Source organism: Arvicola amphibius, chromosome 11, assembly GCF_903992535.2.
Source record: "Arvicola amphibius chromosome 11, mArvAmp1.2, whole genome shotgun sequence".
NCBI lineage: Eukaryota > Metazoa > Chordata > Mammalia > Rodentia > Cricetidae > Arvicola > Arvicola amphibius.
Window position 1 is genome coordinate 65,579,929 of NC_052057.2, and position 14,474 is coordinate 65,594,402.

Genomic DNA, 14,474 nt, shown 5'->3' on the forward strand with positions numbered 1-14,474 from the left:
TTACGGTATTCTTGGCATTAATTTAAACTCCTGCCATAACTCCACAGAAGAGGAACTGCAAATTTTACCAGCATTTTATTCAGAATATAAGAGGCTCCCATATTATGAAACATGTAACTGAAAGACGTCATGATAAGCAACGTTTACTTCCAAAGGAGGCATACATATTACAAGATGGCTGTTCTGGGCCTCATTTAAACCATGTTTTTGTTATACCTATAGGATTGGAGACTCACTCCTTCCTTATTGAATGGCCCTACAATTAGCATGTTCACTGAAGTAATTAGCCTTCAAATAACCTGAAAACCCTCTGTCTAATAGAACACATTCACATAGACAGAAAAGGCTAATGACCTAAGTAAGTGGCAACAGTAAGTGACTATCAAGTTCCCAATAAAATCAAACAGCAGTGAAGACACAACTGGATCAGTCCAGAGCTGAGCACAGAGAACCACAGTTTCATTGCTAGGCATGTAACTTGAGTTATTCTTTACCTCATTACCTTATTACCACCCAACAGATGGACTAATGGAACCCTCAATAAAACATGCTTGCTGATAACATAGGAAACTGCTTGCCACCCATTTCAGAAGAGGAAACTGGTGCTCAGTAGGCAGTGTGTAGGTGTGGAGGATGGAAGTGCAGTGCACTTCACCTGGATCCTCATTCTCGGTGAAATATAATAGCTGGTAACTAACTAACCAACTAAGCCATTTTTTTTTACCAGACAGTCTTCTGGGGAACTGAAGGAGAGCTAAAGGTTAGAAGGGGATTGTAAAAGCCTGTGCTTTTCCAGGCAGTGTTTTTAAAAGCAAATATTAATTGCTACAGGAATCCTCAGAATCTTAAACGGAGCCTTGGTACTTTGTGCTTGAACCAAGAGTCTTTGCCATGTGGGCAGGACAAGGACTGTGTTGGTGCCTCTGTGACCTGAGAGACTCAGTCCACCATGAATAAAATGCAGTTAACAATGCATAGCTGCACAGACAGTGGTTGTACGATTTAGAATCATCTTGTCACTAGCGGATATAGCCTTGCCTCCAGACCAAATGTAATATGCAGCTGTTAAGAAGGAAGACAGACAAACATACACAAGAAACTTCCTATGGCCATTCTCTAGTGTAAAATAAACAGCTTCTTTGCTGGCATTTCACCAGCCAGAGGTGTTCTCCATAGGTTTCCAGTTCAATCATATACACTGGCTCTAATGCCAGGGATTCAACAGAACATGGATCAAAAATATTTTTAAATTGCATCTATAATGAACCTATGTAGATTTCTTTGCTCTGTCATCCCCCCTAAATAACACAATGTTAAAACTATTTGTATAGTATTTACATTGTATAATTTAAAGTATAAGGTTGGGGATTACATAATTGAATATAAGTACTATGTCCTATCATATGAGGCCATAGGGAATCTGTGATTTTGGTATCTGTGTGTGTGTGTACCTAGTATGATTGATCTCTCTGATCCTCCTCACAATCGTAGAGTTTCAGGCTCCCTTATTCCTGGAAGCTTCTCAGTTTGCCCTTCCCATACCCATCCTTTTTCGGATCTGACCATGAACAGTTTCTACAGTCATAATCATGATTATCTCTAAGGACCCTCCAGTCTGTTAAAAAGCAGCCTCCTAATAGCCTCGATGGTTAGAGAGAATACACACTGAACATTGCATTTTATAAATAAGATATGAAATACTTCACATTGCTAGCTGAGATGAGTATGAAGAGTTAGAGAAGAGGTCAGATTTTATAGTTGCCATTCAAGGCTTGTAGTCGAGTGACCCTGAATCAATTCTTACATTTAAAACATTTGAAAATAACTGGTATTAGGTGATATCAAGTGCCCACATTCTACTGAAATCTCATTCATTCAATCAAAATGAATTTACAATGAAAATGGATTAAGCTTTGTAGGGGTGGGATGGGAATAGGAGGGGAACCTCTCCTTCACTGTTCCTTAATCCAGCCAGCTATACGTTGGGAGTGAAGTCCTACTCCCTTGACTTACTATGTGGTATCTGGTATCTTCATGTTCTTCTGAATTTCTTACTTCTACAACTTTTGTTATAAATGAGAGAGCAATGAAGTTGTTATTAATGAAAAGGCTCTATTTCATACTAAATTATCTTTATCTTATCCTGGAAATCAAACCCAAGATTTAAACATGATGGCCAAGAGTTGTACAAAGAGTTACATGTCCAGCTTTGGGTCATTTTTGATGTTCCTTTCCCTTATAATGTCCTGATTCCATGATATTCTCCGCTGTTCATCCCTGAACAGTCCATACCATGTTAACATCTAACGTTTGACATTCCTTTCTTTTCTATTATCCTGATTTCACAACGCTCTGCTGTTCATCCCTCAGAAGTCCACACTATGTTAACATCTAACTGTAAAATCTCAAGCTTGAGTTGCGTAGGTAGTGACATGATGTAAGGTATTGTACTGGCACAGTGACAACACAGAAGTGGCCATCTTACTGTCTCAGTCACCCGGCCATCTTAGTTTGAGGTCTAATACAAGGGTGCATCCTCATGTTCAGTAACTGCAGTTCCTTCCACTTCGAAATTTCCCATCTTAAATCTTAGAAAATAACTGGGTTGACTGCTTCTCTCACATAAGAACACAAGAGCAATATTAGGGATCTAAGAGACATGAATAAGAGCACTCGTAGAGATGATCATAGATGGGTCATTAATTGTCAGCCCCAGCTTTCCCACTAGACGGTATTCCCATGGTCCAATCTAGAGGGCATAATGAAATAAAGGATGTCTTAGAAAGCTACTGAAGGAATCTTACTGGACCCAGTCAAAGACAGCAATGTGTTTTAAGAATTTAATATCTTAATAAATAAGATGACTCATCCAGTCATTCAGTAAAAATTTTAGAAAAAGCAGACACAATTCACAAAGGACAAATTTCCCAGTAAGTGATATGTCTGTAAAAAATTATAGTCAAAAGTTCAGTAGCAAAAATGCCAAAAACAACAGACATAGAAGGAAAACTGAATAATAATTATGATACAGAATAAATTGTGGTAGCCCCAAAATAAAACAAACTGGAGCTAGAATTTATGATATTCGGAATTCAAGGACTGTATTACATGTAGGCCCTATGCTAACAACAGATTCTTCCCTATTTTTCATCTACTGCAATTATTTAGGAACTTCATTTGAGATTAAAAAGTTCACTCTGAAGATTCTTATTCAATTATCATTTTTCTTTTGGTTTTGCTGAAATAATTGTCTATTACTTCTTGTTAACAATTCTTTCAAAAGAAAATGTCTGCCTTGCTGAGAGGTGATGGTGCCTCTTAATCCCAGCACTTGGGAGGCAGAGGCTGGCAAATCTCTGTGAGAGCAAGGCCAGCCTGGTGTAAAGAGTGAGTTCCAAGGAAACCTATCTCGAAACAAACAAACAGAAACAGAAAATCTGCTTCACAATGCACTTAAATGCAGTCTTTCTAGTCAAAGGAAAGTAAAAGTAATTAAGTACGTGGGGCAAATGATAATTGTGTCAAAATTATTATGGTGTTAGTCTTACCTGGATTTACACTAAATATGCCAGAAAATTTAAAACAAAGTGTGTGAAGAGTTTCTCTGTGAGGGGCCCAATGCTAGAGGTTTGCCCATAATGCCTGAGGCCCTGGGTTCTATCTTTAATACTGCAAAATAAGTAACTAAAGAAAATATCATTAAGAAAATGAGGCTAGTTAGTATTTCTAAAAACTAAAGAAATATTTAAAAATCAAACAGTGCTTAAAAATGAAAAATAAGTTAAAAACAGAAAAATCAAGTAATTTTTCTAGCATTTTGAGCAAAGTGAAACCAATTGCCTAAAGGACAAATGCAAGTTTAAAGTCTTTAATATTTTTCAGTATATTATATAAATAATCACGTAACATTCTACTGTCATTTTCTCGCTCTGCATTTCATTACAACAGCAACACATTATAAAAATGTGAAAAAAAATTTAAACTAACAGTAATTGTCTGTTTATCTATCTATCTATCTATCTATCTATCTATCTACCTACCTACCTACCTACCTACCTACCTACCTATTGGTTTTTGAGTCAGGGTTTCTCTGTAGCTTTTGAGACTGTCTTGGAACTAACTCTTATACCAGGCTGGCCTCGAACTCACAGAGATTCCTGTGATTGTCACCTGTCTCCAATAATTTAAAAAATGAACAGCAATGCTTTTACTGGCATAGAACTGGAAATACGTTCAGTGTTGCCCTTACATTAGAAGGACTATGAATTAGAAGAAAATAACTTGAAAGTAAAAGAAAGTCTATGATTATTGGGAAATAACAGTTCCCCCCCCACAGAAACTAAAAGAAAATAAATTTGGAACGTTAGAGGTGGATAAATAGAACTTACAACATATTTGCAAGTAGCAGACATGGAGGTGCAGTCTTTGGACAAAGTCATTCATTTACCAAATGGCTCATATTCACTGGAGAAGGTTTTAGTATTTCAAAAGCTTCAAAGCCATCTTCAAAGGGATGTGACATTTAAAATGAAGTTGTTTTTCCATAACAAAATCTTGTTAAGATGGGTCCAAGATAACAATGCCATATTTCCACAGAATAGCTATTTAGTTAATAAAGTGTAATAAGAGCCTGTACATTTATAAAAAATAGAGACATAACTATTCATCTGTTGGTGAACATCTAGGCTAATTCTATACCTAAGCCACTGGGTCTGTTGGCGATATATGCAGAAGAGGTATAGGTAGGTGACAGAGTGAATCAACTCTTAGGTTTCTGATTGTCCTCCACACTGATGTCCATATTGCCTGCACTCATGGGCATTCCTACCAGCAGTGTAAAGAAGCTACCTTCTCTCCCGTATCTGTATAAATGTTTTCGTCTCTGGTCAGTCTCATCAGCCATGATTGTAATATTGTTTAGGATTGCCATTCTGGCTGAGGTGAGATGCATTTCCATGTAGTTTTGATTTGAAAGATGAAAAAGTAGAGAAAATGTGGCATATATACATATTGAATTTCATTCAGCCATAAAGAAGTATAAAATGAAGGCTCTACCTGGGAAATGAAAGTAACTGAGGTCATCATATTAAGCAAAACAAGCTAGACTCAGAAGGACAAATATTCTGATTTTATCTTCATTAGTAGGTTCTAGATTTTATGTAAAGCCACAGGACCAAGTACATATACTGATATGTATGTTTGTGCATACACGCACATACATGTACATATATGTGTGTGCATAATAGGAAAGCATATGGGAGACTAGGGAAAGGTATGAGACTAGTGGAAAGGAAATAGGAGGAAAGGAGGGCTTGTGGGAGGAGTGAATATGTTCAATGTGCATGATATACTTAAATAACTTGCCTTTATGAGACCCAACACCACATGCAATGAATATGCCAATAAAATGATTACAGAAAAAGAAACACAGACACATTTTACTTGGGAAGAATTTTCATTCGTTATTATTTGTTGGGATGTCCACAATTCACCATGCAACAGAGTTATGCACTTGATGAGAAAAAATACAATAGGAAGAAAATGAGCAAGTGGATAAATGGCCAGCTTTACTTCATGAGGTGTTTAAAGCATTCTGTGTTCCACACAAGAGAAATAAATCTAATCTACAGAATATGGAGACTGGAGGTGTGGAGCTCAGGTTACCAGATGGAGCTCTGCTGATTACTATGATGCTACCGTTCAGAATCCCTCACAAACCGAAGACTACTTCAAGAGAAACTGAAGATTCTAATAGGCAGCAACATTTGTGGAACTTTGATCTTTATAACACTTCCTAGTTGGTTTTTGTCCACAGTTTAATAAAGCAAGAGATGAGGTGGTGAGTTCCTGAGTACCTGAAGGTTTTAACTGACTTAGCCATAGAAGACCTGCCCCAACATCTACCTGGGAATCTTGGTATTTATAAATATATTCCAGGGGAGGATATAAATTTTATTATGGTGGAGTTGCATGAAAAAATAGTTTAATTTAATAAATATCTCTTTCCTTCTTTCTTCCTTTTTTATGAGCCTCTGGGTTCATATGAACTCAGTAGTATCACATATTTGGCAGAATGTTCTTCTGTCCCAGAAAAGGTCTCTGACCCAGTGGAGAGAAAAAAAATGCTGATGAAAATGTTAAAAAGCTGATGGCACAATCACTGAAAGTCAAAATCAATATATAAAATAAGAAATAGATCTTTCAATTGTTTTGATCACATCAGCTTTTTTTTAAAAAAAAAAAAAAAACAAAAAAACTCTATTTTATTTAACTGCTCCTCCATGGATTTCTACATCAGACACATTAAAAATCACCATGCTACCCACACAAAATAGAACTACAAAGTAACCAAATATGCCATCCTAGCTCTCATATTTAAGGTCCCAAATGTATCCAGATAATTAAGCAGGAAATAACCTTGGTAACAAGAAGAGTCCCTGTGTAAGTAAGGGAAGGCACATTGAAGATACTCCTCTGGTACAACAGAACTTCTACCTGAAGTCAACAAGCATTCCAGATGGGGAATGAACCAAGCAGCAATGTTGAAAAGGACACTGAATGTTAAGTTAGAACTGAGAATAAAGACAACTTAAGATCCCAGTGGCAACTGAGGTTTTGTTAGAGAAGGATTGTATTAGAAGACTTTAAAATTCAAATAAAACTCTAACTTATAAAAATGAGAACAGGTTTTTCTGACATTCATTTTAAACTTTGCAGATACATAAAATGAGCAAGTGATAGATCTAAAGAATGTTTTTAAAAATAATTAAAAAAACACTGACAAATTTAAATGTAAATCAAATTATAAAAGAGTTATACCTTTATATTTTAGTGATAGTGTATAACTAGTACTGAATATTAGTTATCTGACTTCCTGATTTACTATATTTAAAAAAATCTATGCAAATTCTATTATTGTGAACATGAAACTGGATTCAGTATTTGAGGCTACCTCAAGAAGTTCTGCCATTTTGTTATGCCTTGACTGTAAAGCTGGCTGAAGGGAATGGAGGAGAGAAAGATACTGAGTCATGGAGATTTCTTAAGTTGCAAATTCCCTGAAATAAGAACAGCAATGGTGGCTACCAGCATCAGATTTCATAAGAAGCTAACCTGCAAATGAACACCTAAGTAAGGTTTTAGTCACTGAAATCTCAATATGAGCTTTATTGCTTGGGAGGTGCAATGTGAGTAGATTTCTGTGACACAAGAACCCTGAATTTTGAACCTCAAGGGCAGGAAAATAAATAAAAGAGAAAGACAAAAACAGAAAATAAAAAATACAAAAACAAAGCAAAAAAATGTCCCTTGGAAAAGAACATACCAGTGTGTTCATATTTTAGTGTCTTACCTTCTTAATATGTAAACAAACACAAAACCATATAGTATTGAAATTAACAAGTTAATATGTCTAAGAGGTGACTGTGTAATGGTAAAAAAAATCCATTTCTCCCCATCCCCCCACCCCCCATCCCACCCCACCCCCATGGCTCTTTGTCTTGGAGAGGGGAGGAGTGGGGGTATGGGTGGAAGGGAGGGGAGGGAAGGGGGAGGAGGAGGGGAGGAGATGGAAATTTTTAATAAAAAATAAAAAAATAATCCATTTCTACAAACGGCTGTGATATAGGTATACTTAATTTTCAAATGTTTGTTTAGGTTTACCTCCTTCCTGGCTAACAACTATAGCTAATAATATACGTGTGTGTGTGTGTGTGTGTGTGTGTGTGTGTATACATATATATATGTGTGTGTGTATGTGTGTGTATGTGTATAAATATGTATTGTTCATTGTGTGTGTGTATATGTATTGAATAATTTAAATTTCAGTTCTGGAATGAGGACATGTAAATGATGTAAATGTATCTTTTCTTTCATGGTTACATGTGATTGGCTACCTATTGCCACCTAATTAGCTCAATTGACTCTCTTTTAAGAGACTTACTGTTTGAATTTTGAGGGAATCCAGGCAAGGAGGAAGGACCATTCATTCCAGGAAGGATGACTGGAGGAAGGCCGGGGAGTCCAGGGTAGGCTGCCGGCAAGCTGATCCCATGGAGTGAGCAGCTATCTGTGATGCCTGCCTGCTGGACTGTTAGGCCCAGCACGTCCGAAGCTTTCTTTATACGGTCTAGTTCTTGCTGGGCCATTAGCTGTCGAACAGTGGTAGGAGCGAGGTAATCTTTCTCCCGATCGAGCTGACTGCCCACCGTCTCCCTCACTTTGGAAATGTGCTGTTTGGAGAAAATATGATCTCGAATGGACAAGCGGGCAGAGTACTTCACACCGCAGAGGGTACACTCTGGTTTGGTGCCTTCCGTTCCACTTTGATTGATCATGAAAGGCTTTCCTATGTTAATTTTAAACTTCTTTTCCTTTGCCCTGGCATTCTGAAACCACACCTGCACCACGCGTTTGGGCAGACCGATCTCATTTCCCAGCATCTCACATTCCTGCATGGTTGGAGTCCGATAGTCACTGAAGCAAGCCTTGAGGACCTTCAGTTGAAGATTGCTCATCTGGGTTCTAAAGCGCTTGTGACCTGGTCGATCACTGCTTTTGGATTTAAAGGGGTTGCTAGACCCAAATGGATTTGGTGAGCTGGGGTCAGCTATGCTAGACGTTTCGCTGCGGTCAGCATTGTCATCCGGGTCATCGGTGATATAAAAGCTTTGGTCATGGTCACCATCTTTGTCATTGAAATGGATCGATGGACTTGTGAGAGAAAAGAGAAATTTGTCATCACAGACCTCAGTGGTGGGTGTGGTTGCTGCTTTTGGCAAAGAGTCGAGAGTTTTGGTTTCTTTCGGAGACAAAGCAGGTTTCACCTCGGCAGATCCTCCTGGGTTTTCCATTTCTGCTGCCCCCTCATCTCCTGTGGTGGCGTCACTAATAGCCGTATTAATGGACGATGTCTCATCAAAGTCGGTTTTATTCTGATCATACCCAGCTTCAGCTGAAGGGGCATTTAAATTCTCGACATCCTCAGGACATTCAGCTTTGAAAGAAGAAGGACTTAAAAGATTCTTCGGAGACAGCTCTGCTGTTTTACTAACAGGCGTCGACACTGTTGAGGCCAGTTCATTCTCACTAGATAGATCGATTTTAGTTAATGGCAAAGATGGGTAATCAAAATAAATGTATTTCTGTGGGCTCTCTCCCCCATCCTCTGTGGATATTAAAGGGCTTGGTGGCAAGCTGTAACCTGCCTGCTTCCCTTCATTCCAGTGGCGAGAGCGAATGTGGCTTTCTAAGGCTGACTTTGCTTTAAATAGAGCTCTGCAGAATGGGCACCGTTTATGGGACTGGGCAGGACCCACCGCCCGGAACTGACCTTTCCTTTCTCGAGCACGCGTGTTCTGGAACCAGACTTGGACCACTCTCTTCTTCAGCCCCACTTCTCGTGCAATGTGATCAAGCATTTTTCGGGTAGGGTTGGAATCCAGCAAGTACTTTTCGTAGAGAATTTCGAGCTGCTCCGGAGTGATGGTGGTTCTCAAGCGTTTATCGCGGTGTTGGTCTTCGCCGCTATTCCCGCCCTCCTTTTCACTGCAATTATTGTCTTCCTTATCGTCCAATTTCCTTTTAAGCGAAGCAGTAACACTGGCGGGGGCTGTGGTGTGGGAAGTACTGGTCTGTGGTGGCATTTGCGTGAGAGAGCTCCCCAGCAGCTGTCCGGTCATCAGCGGATTGTTGGGGTCAAATATCATGTAGGGCATGTCCATGGGCCTTTCCAAGAAAGGAGAGTGGAGGAATTGGTTTTGAGCAGCGAGGAAGTGCATGTGTTGGTGTTCCTTCCAAAGTTCCAGGGTTGGGAAGGCAATGGTACACTGATCACATGGGTACTGGAGTAACTGTGGAGGTAGTGTGTTCTGAAGAGAAGTCATGGAAATTTGCAGTGGACTGGAAGGGATTGGAGTTTGAGAAGCCGAGGGAGGTCTCCCCATCAGTTGGGTTTGTTTGGGTGGCTGTGGTGGGGGCTGAGATATGGACGCCTGTTGTGGTTCTGAAGAAGTCGGCACTGATGGGGGAGCTGACTTGGTGACTTGAGAAGGAGGAGAGGGATCAGTCTGCTTTGTCTTTTCTGCTGGATATTCAGGTTTTGGAGAACTCTTCTCAGGTTCTGGCTTGGGAGATGGAATCAGGGGTGTGCTAGCCCCAGAGCCTGAACTGGCTGTGGGGGCTGCAATGTTTTTGGCTGTATCTGTTTGTCCAGATGGGGTGCAATGCTTATATATCACTTGGTCAGTAGCATCCATGGAGTCTTCTGTTTGGCTTTCATCTTGGGCATCATCATCTTCATCCTTATAACACTGCTTTTTCTGATGTGTGATCAAGTCAAAGATTCTGGGAAAAACCACATTGCACTTTTTACACTGGTACTGCATGTTGCTTGTTCTGATATACCGTTCATTGGTGAGTTCTCTTTTTTCATTATCTTTAGCTTCTGCTTGGTTCTCATAGCTCTTCCGTGCTTTCTGACGAGCATTCTGGAACCATACAACAATAACCCGGGTGGGGAGGTTGAGAACAGTAGATAGCTGTTCTATTTCATCATCTTTTGGGTAAGCATTTGTGTCAAAAAAGTCTTGCAGAACCCTAAGCTGGTAGTCCGTAAACCTTGTTCTGGATGACCTTTTGCTGAATGAGGCATCTGATTTGTAATGTTCTAAAGACGTGGGTTGTGGCTCAATTCTGATATCTTCTAAAACAGTTATAGGAGGGTTACTGAAGTTGTACGGAGAGTCCTTATTTCTCTGTCTCTCCTTAAAGAGTGTATTGCGAAACCAGTGCTTGATGACTTTTTGGGAGAGGCCAGATTTCTCTGCCATTTCTTGGATCTGTTCTTCACTTGGAGAATTATTGATGTCAAAATAAGCTCTCAGGATTTTGAGTTGATCATCTGTAATCCGGGTCCGTGGCCGTTTGAATTGCGAGTGCCTTAAGAAGCTCGGATCGAGCCCCAGCTGCTGCTGGCAAAGCTGAGTGAGATCTGCAGAGAGGGTCTCCATCTGTGGCAGCTGCAGGGCAAGCTGAGGGGGAAGTGCAGGGTGCTGGACCGGCTGCATCATAATGGAGGGAAAGAGGGGGAGATCAAGAGAAACAGGCAGTTGGACCTGTGGGGGTGCAGTCGGGGGAGGAGGCGGAGGAGGCGGTGGAGGTGGCGGTGGTGGAGGTGGTGGAGGAGTAGGTGGTGGAGCTTGCAGAGGGGCCGAGACTGCGTTTGGGATTTTCACGGGCACCAGAGTAGAAGGCTGTGGAGGTGCAGGTGGCAGGGGAGGAGGCGGAGGAGGAGGAGGCGGCGGTGGCGTTTCTGGGGAGGAAGGAGAAATTGGATAAAGCTTGTCATAGGCCTCCCTGTATTGGCGAGCAAATTTCTCTAGTGCTCCATATGGGAAAAATTGCCCATGCACATGTTCTTGGTGACTCTTCAAAATAAGAACATTCGAGAACAATTTACCACACGTTCCGCACTCCAGCTTGTCAGAGTTTTCGCCTTCTCCAATTTTGCCCTTCTTCTGGACCTTCTGCCTGTTCTCATTATACTGAATGACCAATTCAAACCCGAAGTTCTCCAGTAAAGCTTTGGCTGCATTTCCCCTGGCCCCTGAGGCGATTCGGGGTGGAGGAATACAGGGTTCTAAGGATTTTTGCTTCTTTGCGTCTTTGCTGTCTTTGAGTCCTTCGCTATCACTTGTAAATTCTGGCTTTGGTTTTTCTTGCTTTTCGGTCACCTCTTCCGCCTCCTTGTAAGCTGGCATGTCCTTCATGAGCTGGCAGTCTGTGCTTGCCAGGCTAGCTTGCTCTTGTTTCAACAGTTTGCTCGTTTGCTGTTGCGGCGGTGGCTGCTGTGGTGGGGGCGGCTGTTGATTTTGCGGCGGCAGCTGGGGCTGGGCAGCCTGGTATTGCTGTGCTTGTTGTTGTAGAAGTTGAAGCTGCGTTTGGCCAACGTGATGCGTTTGAATCTGTTGCTTCAGATCTTCGAGCAAGGAACCAGCCATTCCTGTCATACCTGGCATCCCAAACGTGGCCGAGCTAGGCAAGCCCAGATCTGGCCCCAAGCTAAACTCTGCCCCAGGTATGTAGAATGGAAAGAGAAACTGGGGTTGCTGAAACTGGAGCAGTGCCTCTGGGGTCATTGGGAAATGAGGCAAGAAAGCTGGATTTAGGAACTGTGGCTGGAAGAACGCAGCCTGCTGCTGCAGCTCGTGCTGAAGTTGCATCTGGATTTGTGCTGGTGACCGCGGTGGTGGATGATGGGTAGGTGGAGCAGAGATTAGTTCGGGAGTTTGCTTCTTATTTAATTCTTTGGCATCTAAGTGAGTATCTTTGCTGTTGACTGAAGCTAAGCTCATGGAATCTAACATCCCTTGGCCAGGGCTGTTCACATTGGCTGTGATGCTGTGCCCACCAGTTAGGTGCCCACTTGGCTCCAGCTTTGCAGCCCTGGCCTTGGTCTGGTGGAGCACGGACCTCATGTGGATCTCTAAGGTCGAGCTTTGGCTGTAGGCAACACTGCAGATGCTGCACTTGTAGGGCTTGTTGTCTGTGCTGCTGTTGGCTTCCTGCGGGACAGGACTGGAGGCTTCTTGCAGAACCTTTTTCAATTTATGCAAGTGAGACACGGAGTTATAATGGACCAAGAGAATGTTCTTTTGGGTGAATGACTCTTTACACACTGTACATTTGTAAGGACGAGATGGATCGAGGAATTTTTCCATGGTAAAATTGGGTCCTTTTCTAAAAGGTAAGGTCCGCTTTGGTTCAGAGCCCAGGTCATCTGGAATAGAGCTACTGTCACTTCCTACAGGACTCGCCTTCCCTTCATGGTCCACTTCATACTCTCTCTCCATTTCCTGATCTAGGCCATGGTCATCCTGGGACATCGTCTCACTCTCGGCCCAGAGTTCACCGTTCATTGGCAAGGAGGCATACAGCTGCTGGAGTTCAGCTTCGCTCAGTTCCGGGTGGCCGGCTTCCAAGTGTTTCTTCAAAGCCTGGAATGTACGGAAACTCCGCTGGCAGAGGTTACACATTGTAGCGGCCCGAATTGCATGATACTGGGAATGTATCTGAAGCTTCTGCATAGTTTTAAAAGCCAAGCTACAATGATTACAACGATACTTATAAACATGGCGGTCAGAAACTGATAAGGGCTGCCGTTTGGGTTGTTCACTCAGTTGATCGTGCAGAGTGTCTGAGATTTTCCCGTCCTTACAGCTGTTTTTATTCCATTCTGAGGCCTCCAAGGACTCCTTTGCTGGTTTCTGCTCCTCGCTCTTTATTTCCACACTTGCCTTTGACTCTTCAAGACCAGCTATACTTTTGTCATCCACTGGGCTTTCACCTGTGAAGAGAAAGCAGAAACATATCCTATGGCAAGAACATGGACCACTTGAATGTCGTCAGTAAGTATAAGTGGGAGCCAGGAATGATGTTTCCCTTGGGTTACTGGTTACTACCATGTGCAAACACTACACCAGGTGTCCATTAGAAGATGAACAGGAAAGCACTCCTGACCTGAAGGAATTTAAGGGCAGAGCAGAATGCAAGCCAAACATAACCACAGTGTACTGCAATAAGCACTTTACCAAGGGCCATGAACTTGGTGTTACCAAGGGCCATGAACTTGGTGTTCCCGACTCAGCATAATTTGAATGTTCTTGGCCATCTGTTACCAGGATTCTCTAAGGACGATAGAAATTGTCATGGCGAAAAGGTCTCGGAAAATGATGCTCTGAGCAGCAGCCTAAGTTATTTTCCTTTGTGTCACTGAAAAAATGTCTGTGAAGATGGAGGAGTCTTGCATGGGGGATCACTTCTACAAACAATTCATGATTGATGAAAGTGAGAGAGAGTCCATTTTCTTCAAGAATGAATACCCTGATAGGTGGTTCAATCCCAATCCCAATCCCAAGTAGTCATCTCTAAACACATGCACATATGGGCAACACCAAATGTGGTTGAAAGCATAATGAGGTGGAGAGGATTCAGGAGGAGTTGGATGGGGAGAGAAAGGGCTGGGAATGAAGTAAGTAGAGTATTTGTTGTTGTAAAACCCAAAGATAATGTGTGTGTGTGTGTGTGTGTGTGTGTGTGTGTGTGTCTTTGGTAGGATAATTTGGGAGCATTGTCACCAGCAAGCTTTGTAAGTTTTCTCCATGCAACATCATCATAAGGTAAGCATACCTGAATATTTTCCAGATCCCTCCGCTGACATGACTGCAGGCGGGTCCCGCTCTGACTTCTCAGGGGCAGCCGCTGGCAGTAACATACTGTTTGGCATCATTACATCAGGGACAGGCACCTTTGAACACCAAAGGGATCGATGTTAAGTGTGCTCTGGAGTCACTGAATATATATTTGAATATATGTGTATACTAGAATATGTAAGTGTGAATATACATGTACGCTGGAATATATATTCACACAGACATACAGATATATAGATATTATATATATATATATATATATAT

The 14,474-nt window shown here is 41.6% G+C and overlaps 1 protein-coding gene across 1 annotated transcript in view; it reads right to left on the reverse strand.

Moving 5' to 3' along the window:
• Zfhx4 (zinc finger homeobox 4) overlaps positions 1 to 14,474 on the reverse strand; it is an 85,444-nt gene that overhangs the window by 4,330 nt on the left and 66,640 nt on the right. Inside the window, exons 6-7 of the mRNA XM_042055969.1 lie at positions 14,188 to 14,305; positions 7,943 to 13,345 (exon numbers count right to left, since the gene is read on the reverse strand). Of these exons, the coding sequence (XP_041911903.1) occupies positions 7,943 to 13,345; positions 14,188 to 14,305 (5,521 nt within the window). The remainder of the gene's footprint in view (positions 1 to 7,942; positions 13,346 to 14,187; positions 14,306 to 14,474) is intronic.